Below are 15,591 nucleotides of genomic sequence, written 5' to 3'. Positions count from 1 at the left end.
CCTCTATCTCCACAGAGGGCTGGCCATCTCTTCCCCATTTTGTGATGCCCAGCGCAGCAGTCTGGGAGCTGACCTTGTTAGTGAAAACAGAGGCAAAAAAAGCATTGAGTACATTAGCTTTTTCCACATCCTCTGTCACTAGGTTGCCTCCCTCATTCAGTAAGGGGCCCACACATTCCTTGGCTTTCTTCTTGTTGCCAACATACCCGAAGAAACCCTTCTTGTTATTCTTGACATCTCTGGCTAGCTGCAGCTCCAGGTGCGATTTGGCCCTCCTGATATCATTCCTACATGCCCGAGCAATATTTTTATACTCTTCCCTGGTCATAAGTCCAACCTTCCACTTCTTGTAAGCTTCTTTTTTATGTTTAAGATCCGCTAGGATTTCACCATTAAGCCAAGCTGGTCGCCTGCCATATTTACTATTCTTTCGACTCAGCGGGATGGTTTGTCCCTGTAACCTCAACAGGGATTCCTTGAAATACAGCCAGCTCTCCTGGACTCCTTTCCCCTTCAAGACAGGTTTCAGAGGAACAGCCGTGTTAGTCTGTATTCGCAAAAAGAAAAGGAGTACTTGTGGCACCTTAGAGACTAACCAATTTATTTGAGCATGAGCTTTCGTGAGCTACAGCTCACTTCATCAGATGTTTACCGTGGAAACTGCAGCAGACTAAAGTCTGCTGCAGTTTCCACGGTAAACATCTGATGAAGTGAGCTGTAGCTCACGAAAGCTCATGCTCAAATAAATTGGTTAGTCTCTAAGGTGCCACAAGTACTCCTTTTCTTTTTCCCCTTCAAGTTAGTCCCCCAGGGGATCCTGGCCATCCGTTCCCTCAGGGAGTCGAAGTCTGCTTTCCTGATCCCTCACTCCAGTGCACAAAGGTTGCAGGAATGTGCTGTGTGAGGTTAGACACAGTGGTCAGATCTACGCGAGGTAATTTAAGATTCCGTACCCCACAGGCCTTGTTAAGTTCAGCTTCTCTGTTGCTAGCAGCATTGTAGACAGGGCAGTGACTGCAGGCACCTTGTCAGCTAGCACCGAGGGTCTCTGCACTGAGGCTGCTGCTTTTGCTAGCATTGGTTCAGCACCCCCAGTGCTAGTTACCATGTAAATACTAGTGTGGATGGGACACAAGGATCTCTACCACTGTGTCTAGCCCTGCTCTGAGCAGATTTTCTTGCCATGGTGGGGAAATGCCCGAGCCCTGTCTGCACCAGGAGGTTAACACCAATGCAGCTGAGCTGGTGCTACCTAACTACAGGTATTAACTCTTCTAGCATAGACATACCCTAGACATGAGAGAAGAGCTCCATCTGCAAGGCCCCTGCAGTCCCTGGCCTCTCCGCTGAGACAAGCCAACAGTACCGTCTGGGCTGTGACTATCTGCTCCAAGGATCTAGATCAAGAGCCCCTGCTTCCTTCAGGTACCAAACAGCTGTTCACGGTTAATGCCACTAGCTCCTTCCAACTTAGCGTAGATTACAGCCATAACAGCATCCATATCTCAGTCCCCAACCTGAGGACTTAAACAAGAGCGTGCCTTTCAGAAATGCACTGAATGATGTTGCTTCAGGTCTTCTCTCCGCATCTCAGGAAAAAGGGTACAGCAGAAATGGGAAGAGTTGAGAGAAGGGCAATGAAAACACGTAGCAACCTCGGAACACTTCAGACAAGGCCTGGGACTGCTTAGGTCAGCGAGGAGATAATAGGGGATGGCATGATGAATGTGTATGAAATGGTGAACCCTATAGTGAAGGCTAGGGAAGTTTTCCTACTGTATATGCCCTTTCTCATGCTATCTGGAGATCTAAATCAAAGCAAAGGATCACCCAATGAAATTAAAAGGCAACTAATTTAAAGCTAGTAAAAGGAAATATTGCTTTACCTGCTGTGTGACCTGTGAGACTCCCTGCCACAAGGTGTTGCTGAAGCAAAGAGCTTAGTAGGATTCAAATAAGGTGAAAAATAAGAATAGCGACAGCTAACATGATGTGGAAGGAATCTAAAGCCACATACTTCAGTACACGTAAGCTACCTGCCGTGGCTAGGAAGAAATTCTCCTAGGAAGATGTTATGCTACCCCAGCCCATGGCAGGATTTTTGTGTCTTCCTCTGGAATAGCTGGTCTGACCATTGCTGGAGTTGGAGTATGGGGCTGGAGGGACCGTTGGGTCAGGCACTTCATTCCTTTGTCCTTGTTGGATAGAGAAGAAAAGCTCCTCCTTCCTTGCTGGTTCCCACATGCCTCTTCTGTGTAAGCGGGAGCCACCTCAGTAACTTCTAGGGCTCTGTGCCCCCTGCCTGGGTCTGTTGGGTGTATCCAAGGGCACAGGCCTGCAGTCCTCAAAGGGCCTGGCCTCCCCTGCATGTGCTCTCAGGGGATGTGAGGGAGCAGCCTAGCTCCCTTGGGCAGCAGGAGGCATGGGGATGGCATGTGTGCAGTACAGCATGGGGTGAGCGGCTTGGCGTGTGCTGTGGTTTAGAACATCCCTAATGAATCCATTTATGTAAAGAAGATTCATTAGGCACAAACATGAAGAGGAAGTTGGGTTTAATCCTAAAGAAGTGGCACCAAAGGCTGATGGTTACAGTTCCCACACAGGGATCTGGTCTATGCCCTGCCCCCACAGACAGCCCTTATGAAAATCCTCTCCTGGGCTCTGCAGCTCCCAGACAAATCGCTGTTGAGTTTCCACTGGAGAAACAGATACTGTGGGAGAGACTTGCTTGAGTTTCTCTCTGTAGCACGTGTTCACTGGACCCCTTTCTCCTTCACCCTATTGGGTTTAATTAAGTACAGTAGTTATCTGGGCAGCTGCTTTAGAGTTGCAAAGTCTGAGCTGGGAGGGGAGAGCAGAGGGAAGTCATCCCTGCTGTCCCATGCAGGAGAGAGAAGCTGGATCTTTCCATCGGGGCACTTCTGGAGCTTGCTGCCCTCAGCCCTTTCTGCCTTTGGAAATGCAGCACTATCTTTGTGTCACAAAAACACCCTCCTTCACGCATGAATGCTCCATGATCACCCCAGGACAGCGCTGCTACAGGCAGAGGACAGTGGGGGGGATAGCTCAGCAGTTTGAACATTGGCCTGCTAAACCCAGGGTTGTGAGTTCAATCCTTGAGGGGCCCATTTAGGGATCTGGGGAAGAAATTGGGGATTGGTCCTGCTTTGAGCAGGGGTTTGGACTAGATGACCTCCTGAGGTCCCTTCCAACCCTGGTATTCTATGATTCTATGACTGAGTGGTCGGAGTAGGGTGCTGAGAGCCAGCACCTGGGGCCAGATTTGAAGATGGAGAGAGGCACCTACTGGGATTTTTCAAAAGAACCTAGGCCAGGGGTGGGCAAACTACAGACTGGGCTGAATCCTGCCCTTGAGCTCCCTCGGGGGCTTGCCCTGCTCCGGCACTCCAGCCGGGGAGCAGGGTTGGGGGCCGCTCCACGCGGCTCCCGGAAGCAGTGGCATGGCCCCCCTCCAGCTTCTATGCAAAGCAGAGCGCCTGGCCATGCCTCTGCAAAGGAGCTGGAGAAGGGACATGCCACTGCTTCCTGGAGCTGCTTGAGGTAAGCACCAGCTGGAGCCTGCACCCCGAGCCTCCTCCCACACCCAAACCCCCCAGCCTTGAGCCCCCTCCCTCCCTCTGAACCTCTCGGTCCCAGCCCGGAGCACCCTCCTGCACTCCAAACTCCTCATTCCCAGCCGGAGAGCTAGCCCCTCCCTGCACCCCCACCACCCCCACACCAGCCCAGAGCCCCCTCCCACACCTGAAGTCCTCCTTTCTGGCCCCACCCACCCCAGAGCCTGCACCCCAACCCCAATTTTGTGAGCTTTCATGGCCTGCCATACAATTTCTATTCCCAGATGTGGACCTTGGGCCAAAACATTTGCCCACCCTTGACCTAGGTACATGCCCTGCTGTAGCTCACGAAAGCTTATGCTCAAATAAATTGGTTAGTCTCTAAGGTGCCACAAGTACTCCTTTTCTTTTTACTCCTCATAACACAAGAACTCGGGGTCACCCAATTCATAGGCAGCAGGTTTAAAACAAAAGGAAATATTTCATCACACAATGCAGTCAGTCTGTGGAACTCTTTGCCAGAGGATGTTGTGAAGGCCAAGACTATACCAGCGTTCAAAAAAGAACTAGATAACCATTGATGGACTTATCCTCCATGAACTTATCAGCCAGGATGGGCAGGGATGGTGTCCCTAGCTTCTGTTTGCCAGAAGCTGGGAATGGGTGACAGGGGATGGATCACTTGATGATTCCCTGTTCTGTTCATTCCCTCTGAAGCACCTGGCATTGGCCGCTGTTGGAAGACCGGCTACTGGCTAGATGTCCTTTGGTCTGAGCCAGTATGGCCGTTCTTATGTTAGGCTGAGCGCTGGAGGCGAAAGCAGGGTCTGAAAATAAGCATCCCAGGTACGGTAAGCCCTGCTGCAGGGACTAGGGCTCTCAAACCTTACTCCTGCCGCTCAAGGTGGCTCAAGCTCTCTGGTTTGTCTGTATGATGAGTTCATGGCCCAGAGTAGGAGGAGGGTGAGAGAGGCACCAGTAGGACGTTGATTTCCGCAGCCTCCAGTTTGAGTCAGATCCCTTCCCCGCAGGAAGTGGGCAGCGGAGGGTGGGGGGGTGGTACTCGCATTGCTGGAGAAATACCCAATGACGGTGAGCTGCTTGTCTCTAAATCAAGGGGCAGGAAGTGAGAGCCACAGGGGATGTGATGAAAGGGTGATTTGGAGAAAGCAATCTGCTGACCTAAACTATTGGCTTAGTCACTGCCAAAAAGTAACAGACAGACGTGTGGTGGAGTGGGAGCTACGTGTGCAGACGTGCAAGCACTGAACTCCATCCAGCGCACGAACACACCACAGCCTTTAGACAGGCCACACACCTCCAGGGTGTTACTCGCATGAGCCCCTTCCCAGTCCCAGGAGCAGAATGACAGGCATTCTGGGGAAACCTGCCATTGGAGTCTCACCTTGCACTAGCGCCTTTGCCGAAGCCCAGCTGCTGACAGCCACAACCCCTGCTGCATACCGCTGCAGTTCTGGGTAGGGTGTGAACTTGGGCTTCTTGGCTGGGAAGGGCTCTGCACTCGAGTCAGACCAGATGTCCCGAGTGGTGGTGTTCTGACTAGCGTGTAAGCTCCTGTGGGCAGGGCAGGGTATGCTGGAGGCCAGTGCTGCTCCTTCCCCATCACCCTAGCCCCCGCGGCACATTACACATTATACCTATGTGCGTGGTGCTGCGGTCCATATCGTCCTCTGGGTATCCTGGGCATGTCCTTTTTGCTCAGAGGTGGGCCCTGAATTCTTTCCTTGTGCGCTGAGATGTGTGGGGGAAATGTCTGAGAGAGGTTCCTCTTGGCTTCTGAGAAGGAGCCTGCTGTCCTGCTCCCGGGAGCTGTGACTCAGGGCTGCATGTCTGGGGCTTTGGCTGCGGCTCCTTCTCCTGGGGGTGTCTGGCTCCTCACCCATAGGCCAGCCTTAGCTGCAGGAAGCAGCACGGCCACGGCCAGCAGCTGCTCAGGCCTCGTGGGAGTTGGCCTCAGAAGGTCCCGGGAGGAGCGAGCATTGCTGCTAATAGACCGGGAGTACCTGTGGTACCACAAGTGCTCCTGGTCTTTTTGTGGATACAGACTAACACGGCTGCTCCTCTGAAACCTGTCTCTGCTGCTAATGTTAGAGTCCCTCAGTACAACTGCCACATGGGCCTGAGTTCTCGGGCTTTGGGACCCACGTCCCCCACAGCTAGCTGGGCACCCTGATCCTGCTCTGCCAGCAGCCTGCTTGGGCTGATGGAGGACAGGCCTGTTCGGGAGAACAAGTCTCTGCAAGGAACAGCCCAAGTGTTTGGGCAGTGCCCGGGCACAGCGCTTGGAAAGGCCAGGCACTGCCCTGTACCAGAAGCCTTGGGCATGCTGCTAGTACATGGAGAGGTGTAACTGGATCCCTGTTATCAGTCAAGGACGCTGTGGAGCTCTTTCTCCCTGGGGGGGGTCTGCGTGATTACTGGGGAGCACATCATGTGTGCACCTTTCCTAGCCCACTGGTCCTGACCCACCATTATCATTCTCTTTTCCTTTGTTTACCCATAGCTGCAGGAAAGCCCTGAACTCTGCAAGACCCTGGGAGGCAATGTCTAATGACAGGTTTCAGAGTAATGAGTAAACCCCAGGTGCTCGCAGAGGCTGCGGCTGGCAGGGCTCAGAGCTCTGGGTACTCAGCGGAGCAACTCTTCCCTGGCTGCTGCCCCATTCTCTGCAGCTGCGATGTCCCAATGACTCTCTCCCTCTGCGGCCGGCAGTGGAGGGCAGCGTGACTAGCTCCTGCCCATAGACCCTTCCCACCCTCACTGCAGGGCCTTGCGCTCCCCACACCCTGAGGCCTTGTGGAGTGTAATGTGGGCTGGGTGCACAGAGGGCAGTGCTGCCCATCTCAGCTCCTGCGCCCTTGGCTGGCTGTTGGTGGTTTTTAGCCATGTATAAAAGGGTCTAGGTGCACACAGCTGTGTCCATATTGCTTCTTTCTCAGAGCAGCAGACTGCGAGGCCAGGTCTATGCTGTAACCTGTTGCTGTCATCACAGGCACCGACTCCATGGGTGCTCTGGGGCTGGAGCACCCATGGGGAAAAATTAGTGGGTGCTGTGCATCCACTGGCAGCCAAGCTCCCCTCCTCCCATGCCTGACCTCCTTCCCCCCGAGCGTGCCACATCCCTGCTCCTCCACCTACTTCCCAGCACTTCCTGGCCGGTTGCTGTCAAACAGCTGTTCGTCAGTGTTAGCATGCTCTGGGAAGGGGTGGGAGGAACGGGAACATGGCACGCTCGGGGGTGCAGAGCTGGGGCAGGGAGGGGGTGGAGACTTTGAGGGAAGGGGTAGGAATGGGCACAGGAGCTTCATGGAAGGGGTGGAGCTGGGAGCAGAGGTGGGGAGGGTCAAGCACCCAGGGGAAAGAGGGGAAATCAGCACCTATGGCTGGCATAGCTGTTAATAGGGTGTGATGAGGTGCAGTTTGTACCTGACATCACTGTGCTGGCAAAAGCCACTAGTGTTCACCTGGCCTGAGTCTTGCCTGCTGGCCCCAGGAGTATGAGCATTTTGAGGCTCTGTACTCTACACCAAGGAGCCCTACTTTCTTCCCTGACTACGTGCCGCTACAGAGGCAGGAAGGTTGGCGCCTTCTTGCTAGATCCTGCCAAAGCCCCTAACTTACAGCCTGATGCTCCAGCTCTGGCCCCATTGCATTGTCATTCTCACCTGAGTGAGATGGGTGTGAAATGTTGCACAGGCGTAAATGATGGCCCTAGGTGCTGGCACTGGAGACTCAGGCTTCAAGGAAAATTTCTCCACCATCATAGCCACCCCACCACCACTGAGATTCTCCCGTGACTCCAGCAGCTGGGACTTTAAAGAAACACCAAGTAATGCGAGACTAGTGATTAAACTCCTGAGTTGGCAGCAGTGTGCTGGTGTAGAGAAGCACCTGGAGCGGTGCGCTAGTGCAGAGAAGTGGCTGCCAGGTTATTAATTATTTGTATTTTGGCACCTAGGGAGCCTTAGTCATGGACCAGGACCCCACAGTCCTAGGTGCTGTACAGACCTGTAACAGTCCCAAAGAGCCTGCATCTGTTGTATAAATAAAAAAACAAGGGGATCCAACAAAAAAGAGGAGCACAAGGTGAGATAAAACTTCAGCATGAAGAGCAGTGCAATTGTAGCCGTCTTGGTCCCAGGACATTAGAGAGACAAGGTGGGGGAGGTAATATCTTTTATTGGACCAACCTCTGTTAGTAAGAGAGAGAAGCCTTTGAGCTGCATGGAGCTGAAGAAGAGCTCTGTGTAAACTTCTCTTTCTCACCAACAGACGTTGGACCAATAAAAAAATATTACCTCCCCCACCTTGTGTGTCAGCACGAAGAGCAACAGTCCAGCACACCAGCTGCGTACCCGTTGTCAGGTTTTTTGGTAGGCATCCCTGCAAAGGAGAGATTGACGGGGGGCAACAAGGGGCCTTTCGGCCCCATGTTGTCCTGGGGGCGCAATGACAACCAGAAAGGTTTTCTTTCCCCTCTCCTGAGACTGGTCTACCTCTGCTGCCCTGCTGCCGCTGCAGTTCAGAAAGAGACAGCTCTCTAGCTGCCTGGGATCTCAGGCTAGTCCCAGTTCGGAAGATTTACCGACTCCTTGACCCAAATCAGAACTTGTCATCTGTGGTGCCTCTCCAGAGGCCACACAAGTGAGTAACTTCTGGGAAGGTGCAGTCCACTGGTGACAATGTCCCTGAAATGACAGCTCCTCCCTTTGACCTGCAGTAAAATGCCAGCCAAAAGCAAATGTCACCTGCTCTTACTGTTCCTCCAGACTGTGTGCATCCCCCCAGGCCGGGGGTAGGAAGCCTCAGGAAGGAGATGTCTGCAGCAACTGCTATCTGTCTACATCAGGCAGGATGGTTGCATGATCCTCTGGTTTCTGGCCTCTAGTTCAAAGGTCCCTCTCAAACCCCACAGCATTGTAGTACTTTACATAATAATAATAAAATCCCCGCCCCACCCCTAGCTAGCTCTAAGTTTGCTTCTGCTGCCAGGCAGAGAGCGGGATTTCTGTTTACATTTACTGGAAGGCTCTCAGATACCATGGTGATGGGCAGCCACGTAAAAAACACAATAGATGAGTTTCAGAATAGCAGCCGTGTTAGTCTGTATCTGCAAAAAGAAAAGGAGTACTTGTGGCACCTTAGAGACTAACAAATTTATTTGAGCACAAGCTTTCATGAGCTACAGCTCACTTCATCGGATGCATACAGTGGATGAGCTGTGACAGTGGCTGATGAAGATCTGTGCTGTCAGCAGGTGGAATCAGTTATGCTTAACGGAAGTGGCTAGGCAGCTTGAGAGAGATTAGCAGGGGGGCAGGGAACGGGTGAACTGATTCAAGTGCTGGCATTTTCTACCAGCAAGCCTTCCGAGGGCTGACCAGGAAAGGTGGACCTGAATGTTATTTCCAGACATGCTATATTGATCATTTTTACTGGACAGTCTAATACGGGCTCTCCCATTCCAGGACTCTTCATCTGCTCAGGATAGGGTGTGTTTCTCTGCAACTGCAGGAAACCCGGGACAAACCATTCCGGTTGCAGCCGGTAGGCAGGCCATAGACTCTGGGATTAAACCTCTGTGTTTAGCCACTGGAGAACTAGAGGGGGGAGCTCAGAGTGAGCCATTTTTATTCATCTCTACTAGCCAGAGAGACCTTGAGAAACCGTGGCCCCTACCTTGCCCTTGGATTCTGAGTTAGGTCTTTCCATGGCCATTACTGAGGGTTGTAATTTAAAAAGAAAACTGTGATGATGTGAAACTCATTTTTTAGCTTTTTCAGAGCCACCCATGGGCCGGTGTCCTGTTAACTCAGCCCTGCAAAGCTGTGAACTTTTCTCTCCTTCCCCCTGGTCAATGAGGTGAGAACTGCCCTGTGCACGTGGGCTATCTAAATCCCAAACCCTGGTTTGGCCTCTCTCCCTCTGCTTTCCCCACATGTTTCAGAGTAACAGCCCTGTTAGTCTGTATTCGCAAAAAGAAAAGGAGTACTTGTGGCACCTTAGAGACTAACCAATTTATTTGAGCATGAGCTTTCGTGAGCTACAGCTCACTTCATCGGATGCATACCATGGAAACTGCAGAAGACATTATATACACAGAGACCATGAAACAATAAATAAAGAGAGTGGTCACTTTGGATGGGTATTGCCAGCAGGAGAGTGAGTTGGGGGGGGGGGGCGGCATGTGAGAAAACCTGGATTTGTGCTGGAAATGGCCCAACTTGATGATCACTTTAGATAAGCTATTACCAGCAGGAGAGTGGGGTGGGAGGAGGTATTGTTTCATGGTCTCTGTGTATATAATGTCTTCTGCAGTTTCCACGGTATGCATCCGATGAAGTGAGCTGTAGCTCATGAAAGCTTATGCTCTAATAAATTGGTTAGTCTCTAAGGTGCCACAAGTACTCCTTTTCTTTTTCCCCACATAGCATCTCAACTAGGAACAGACTGGGAGTTCTGTCCATCTGCTAGCCTGTCCTTGTTCACAAACACACATCCGCAGCTGGAGACTGGAAAGCAGCAACTTTGGGAAGTTTGTCAAGCAAAAGGGAGATCTTGGGTCAGTGCCTGGCTCTGACACTGTGACCTTGGACAACTCCTTTCATCTCTCTGTATCTGGGTTCCCCCTCTGTGACATGAGGACACTTTCCCATCTCACCCAGGCATTGTGTGGATAAAGCCAGTCCTGATGGCAGGGTGCTCTACTATTACAATGCTGAGGGTCATGTTAGCATGTTAGTACAAGAGTCCTGATCTTCATGGGGCCCTCTGTGGCCTGTGGTGATACACTGCAATAATCAGGAACTTCACTAGCAGCGAGACTAGACCGGGGCTCTCAAACTGGGGGTTGGGACCCCTCAGGGGATGGCAAGGTTATTACATGGGGGGTTGCGAGATGTCAGCCTCCACCCCAAACCCCGCCTTGCCTCCGGCATTTATAATAGTGTTAAGTATATAAAAACGTGTTTTTAATTTGGGGGGGAGGGGGTCATGTAGCAAGCCTCTGAGTGCGAAAGGGGTCACCAGTACATAAGTTTGAGAACCACTGGACTAGCCCCTGCACTGAGGTGCGGTACCCTTATGCCGGACCCAGATGTCCGCGCTCAGCAGATTTCCGCCTTCCCCGGCTGTTCCTGGCAATCCCTGGCACCCCAGGGCGCGGCTGCTAGGTCTGGCTGGCCACAGAGCGCATTGCGGGGCTGGTTTTAAGCCCGGCGGGTGGATTTAGAAGCGGTGTCTCAGGGCTGGTGTTGGCGGCTGGTTCAGCAGGGGAGGATTAGCCATTAGCCCCCGGCCAGAGCTGATGCTAATCGGGCAGTGAGCTGCTCCTGAGCCCTGGGCCGGGCCAGGCCGAGCCGAGGGCGGGGAGCCGCGGGCGGGCGGGGAGAGTGCTCCGCAGCAGGTCTGCTCCCGGAAAGGGGTTGAGCAACGGCCCGTTCCCCGAAGGGAAGTGGCGGGGCCCCTTCCCCCATCCCAGCTGCTCCGGGCCCCACACGTGTCCCGGGCTGCGGGGTTTGGGGCGGGAGCCGCCGCGCTGCCACCCCGGGAGCCCGGCCCTGAACCCGCAGCGCCCCGCACGTGTCCCGGGCTGCGGGGTTTGGGGCGGGAGCCGCCGCGCTGCCACCCCGGGAGCCCGGCCCTGAACCCGCAGCCCCCCGGGCGCCGCACAGCCCGCGCCCGACCACCGCAGCGCCCCGCACGCCCCGCGGGGGCCGGGCTCCCAGGGCGGGGCTGCCGCGGCAGTCTCGGCTCCCATTGGTCGCTCTGGCCCGAGGGGGCGTGTCCCGCACGCTGATTGGCCGGCGCGGGGGTGTACCGGCCGCCCGTGGCGCCCAGGTGTGGCAGTGAGGCGAGGAGCGGAGCCATGAGCTGCAGCGAGTGAGTGCGAGCGGGAGGCCGGAGGGTGCGCGGGGCTGGGCGGGGGGACCAGGTGTCCCCATTTTGGGGTCTTTGCCGTGTATCGGCTCCTATTGCCCCCCGTCCCGATTGTTCACATTTGGTGTCTGGCCCAGTGTTGCGGGGGGGCGAAGGGGAACGCGGGGGCTGGTCTGGGGGCGAAGGAGGGCGGGGCGGGGGGGGCGTAGGGGAGAAGTGGGGTAGCAGGGGGGCTGGTTGGGGTGCAGTGGTGCGAAGGGGGGTAGAGGAGGGCTGGTCACGGTGGGGCGAAGGGGGGGCTGGTCGGGGGGCAGAGGAGGGCTGGTCACGGTGGGGCGAAGGGGGGGCCGAGGGGGGCTGATCGGGGGGGCCGAGGGGGGCTGGTCACGGGGGGGCGAAGGGGGGGCCGAGGGGGGCTGATCGGGGGGGCCGAGGGGGGCTGGTCACGGTGGGGCCGAGGGGGGCTTGTCGGGGGGGTGAAGGGGAACAGTGGGGAGAAGATGGGCTGGGGGGTACTGGCGGTGGATTGGAGGGTGGATGTTGGTTGCTTTCTCAGGCAAAGTGGCTTCTGGTCTCTGGTGGGGTATGTGGGGCTGGTGGGTGGTTAGTGTGCAGGAGTTTGGGGGTTGACCAGCAGGGTGGAAGGAAGCAGCCCTAAGTTCATTGGTTGCAGGCCTCTGGCAGTGGGGTTGCTGGTGATCTGTGGTGAGTGGGTCTGGGAGGTTCTGGGGGGGTTGTTGCTAGGGATTAATTGAGCTCTTCTCACTCTGATTGCAATGTCCCCTGGCCCTGCTAGATATCTCCTGCTGTTCTCGGCTCTCCTGCCCCCAGGCTACACCTCTAACCCCATGTCTGTGCTTCTTTCCAGACTGTTCCAGGTGTTCAGCACACCCCCAGCCATGCCTGTGGATTTTGCCATGCGGCTCTGCCTGACCCACTCTCCTCCCATCCGCAAGCTGCTGAACTCCTATGAGGAGCTGCGGGGTGGCCGGGGGCGCAAACCCCTCCGCTCCTGCCTGAACCAGAAGCCCAGTGCAGAGCTGGAGCAGCGGGACAGCACCAAGGGCAGCCGGAGCAAGAAGAAGAGGGTGGTGTTTGCTGACATGAAGGGGCTTTCCTTGACAGCGGTCCGCTTCTTCTCCAAGATCGAGGAGGACCTGTGCGACCTGCAGCAAGCCCTGTCCGACCTGACCTGCCTCAGGCCCAAGCTGCGAGACCCCCACATAGAGACAAAGAAGTACACACTGGACTTCCCACAGCCCTCTGCCGACTACATGGCTTTCCGCAGCCGGCTGCACACCAACCTGATCTGCCTGGAGAACTGTCTGATCCAGGAGCGGTCCCTGTCGGGGACCATCAAGGTCAGGAACATCGGGTATGAGAAGAAGGTGCATGTCCGCATCACCTTTGACTCCTGGAGGAGTTTCCGGGATGTCTGCTGCCAATATATGCACAGCACATACGGCCCCACTGATGCAGACGTGTTCTCCTTCAGCATCACCCTGCCCAAAGCGTCCGGCCTCCACGGAGCCATCGAGTTCTGTGTTTCCTTTCAGTGTGGGCAGAAAACCTACTGGGACAACAACAATGGGAACAACTACAAGGTGCGCCACATGAGTTCCTCGTCCCCTCCCAGCACCTTCTCCCAGCTGGCAAGGGGCTCCAGCGTGGCTGGGGAGCACCTGGGCCCCTCCAAGGCAGCGGCGCTGGTCCTCTCTCACTGGCAGACCTGGAGGCGTTTGGAGAACCATGGTCCATACTGGTAGGAATGAGAGTTCTAAGTGTGGGTACAAATGCTCCGCTCCAGCAGAGGCAATGCCTTGCGGGGGTCCCGCTGCGGAAGACACTGCTCGCTATGTCACTAGCTTGTCTGTGTCCCCTCTGGTCTTCGTGGACGCTGCTTTAGCACCAGGACCTGCCATAGAAGCTGGAGGCCGTAGCTCAGCTTGAATCCTGGGTGTGGGTTCTTAGCGCAGAACACATCACTAGCAGAGACTGTGCCAGGGACGCTGGGCAGGGATTGTGCGGGGGGCATCTCCCGCTGCTGTCTCCTCATTTGTGAAAGTAGCTGGGGAAGGGCTAGGCCAGACCTTGGCTTGTTTGCAGAGGCCAGCAAAGCTGCTGGCGGGTCAAAGGACTGAGTTACCAAGCCCCAATAAAAACTGCCCAGCCAGCCTAGCAACCAAGGGTCTTTGGACTCGGTGGGGGTGCAGGTCAGAACGGCAGACCCAGTGGGCATAGAAACAGGAATGGGAGAGGCTGCCTAAGTGCCTTGTAGTTGCCAGGCATTTGGGACAAATAGGCATCCAGGCCCATGCTGCAGATAATGGTATGAATGTCTGCGGCACCCAATGGCCAGCATCCGTACCGTGAGCTATGCCTACATCCCCCCCCGAAGGGAACCAGTGGCTGTCACTTTAAATCCTCTCAATGGCAAGGGGCTGCGGGACAAGGCACCGGCCTGGCTGTTAGGGCTTCTGTCTCATTTACCCCAGTGGGGGTGGCTGGCAGGTTCTTCACATTGAAGATGACAGACTGCGGGTGGCCTGGCATGGTGGTGAGCGGCTCATTGGGATGTGCTCCTTCAGGACCTGCTGCTGTGGGAGGAAGGCTGGCCTGGGCTCGGCTGGCTTTTGCTGTGGCCGCTAGTGACACAGCACATTGGTCGCTGCGTCAGTTCGTGTCACGCCTCCGTAGGGGACCACGCTCACCTGCGTCTGGTGTCATTGGCCGCCCTCCAGGAGGGCGGTAAATCGGTGCAGTGACAGTGTGCAAAGTGCAGGTGTAGCCTGGCTCACTCTGAGTGACACTGTCTCTGCAGTCCTTGCAGGGCACAGGCTGAGCTGGACTGGCTGTCAGTGCTTATCTGGGCTGGCTGCTGCTGCGATCTTGGGCCTGGGCCACTGGGAAACCTTCCGGTTTTAGCTGTTGTGAATAGATTCAGAACCTTAATAAAGTCTCTGTATACTGAGAACCCTGCCGTTTTCTTGTGACTGCAGCCTAAACAGCCAAATGCTGATGATTTCCTGCACAAAGAATAGGTCTAGCACCCACTGCCCCAATAATGGGCTGAAAACCTCCCCTACCCCCCCATCAAACACAGGATGGGGAGATGTGATCTCCCTGGTATTGGTAAGATAGCCCATCCCCCTCAATGAATCACATGGAAGTAGAAAGAAAAGGAGGACTTGTGGCACCTTAGAGACTAACCAATTTATTTGAGCATGAGCTTTCGTGAGCTACAGCTCACTTCAGTTACAGACCCCCTGGCTGCATGGATTGTGTTGTCCCCAAGCTGGATTACTGCTGGGGAGAGTTGCCTTGCCAGTGTAGGTGGATGATAGGCACAAGCCTGTCTTAGGTTTCCTATCCCTCCCCTGAACAGAGCTCATCCCATTTCACCAAGGGAAGGAGCGATTTTGCAAGCCAGAGAAATGGCAACACCTTCCTCCTCATCCCTCCAAGTGCACCTCCTGCTGGGAGCCTCTGGTCACTGCACAGGCTGTAGTCCAGCAGGAACCTCCAAGGGAAGCTCAGCAAGAGCTTTGAATCTTTCTCTGCCCTGCCTCCACCACTCTGCTCAGGGCTGGGTGCTTTGAGGCACGAGGAACTGTGACCAAAACCTCTCTCTCCCTTGTCCTAGGGCTGTGGGAAGAAATGCCAAACCCACACTGCCTCCTGGAGTTTCCCCCCATCGCCACGTGCCAGGAACTTCAATGGTGTGAAAGAGTCTAGGGGTGTCCCAGAAGCCTCTTCTCCCTGGCTTTCCTGTATTGCCTGGCTGCTGCTGCAGCCCCAGGGTCTCTTGCCCCTCTTGTGGGATGTGTGTCTGTTCAGGGTCCCTTTTTCTTATGCCCTTCTCTGCTCCTCACCTTTAGGTAGTAAGCTGCCCAAGGAGCCAGGATTTCAGGGGCTTGCGTCATGGAACTGAAAGCCCGTTAGCTCCTGCATCCTTTGCCAGCGATTAGCAGGCAGCTGGGATTGGAAGGTGACATAGCAGTGATATCTATAGCTCCTAATTCCTGAGTCCATTACAGCAAAAGCCTCTTTGGTTGGACTGTGGCCCAGTGAGCACCCTGCAGCACCAGCACATAACTCACCCTGGGCCTCGGTAAGT

The 15,591-nt window shown here is 54.9% G+C and overlaps 1 protein-coding gene across 3 annotated transcripts in view; it reads left to right on the top strand.

The window, feature by feature from the left end:
• The window catches only part of LOC140903579 (protein phosphatase 1 regulatory subunit 3C-B-like), a 24,096-nt gene extending 8,505 nt beyond the window's left edge, over positions 1–15,591 (top strand). For 2 of the 3 annotated variants that reach the window (XM_073325090.1, XM_073325089.1), the window contains exon 2: positions 12,343–14,448. In XM_073325090.1, coding sequence (XP_073181191.1) covers positions 12,374–13,240 — 867 coding nt within the window. In that variant the 5' untranslated portion in view covers positions 12,343–12,373 and the 3' untranslated portion in view covers positions 13,241–14,448. Of the gene's footprint in view, positions 1–11,379; positions 11,478–12,342; positions 14,449–15,352 lie in introns of those variants that run through there. The other variant, XM_073325088.1, reaches the window with a different exon arrangement.

The sequence above is a fragment of the Lepidochelys kempii genome, chromosome 26 (assembly GCF_965140265.1).
Source record: "Lepidochelys kempii isolate rLepKem1 chromosome 26, rLepKem1.hap2, whole genome shotgun sequence".
NCBI lineage: Eukaryota > Metazoa > Chordata > Testudines > Cheloniidae > Lepidochelys > Lepidochelys kempii.
Note: the sequence above shows the minus strand (reverse complement) of the source record. Positions and strands in the feature narration are given on the sequence as shown.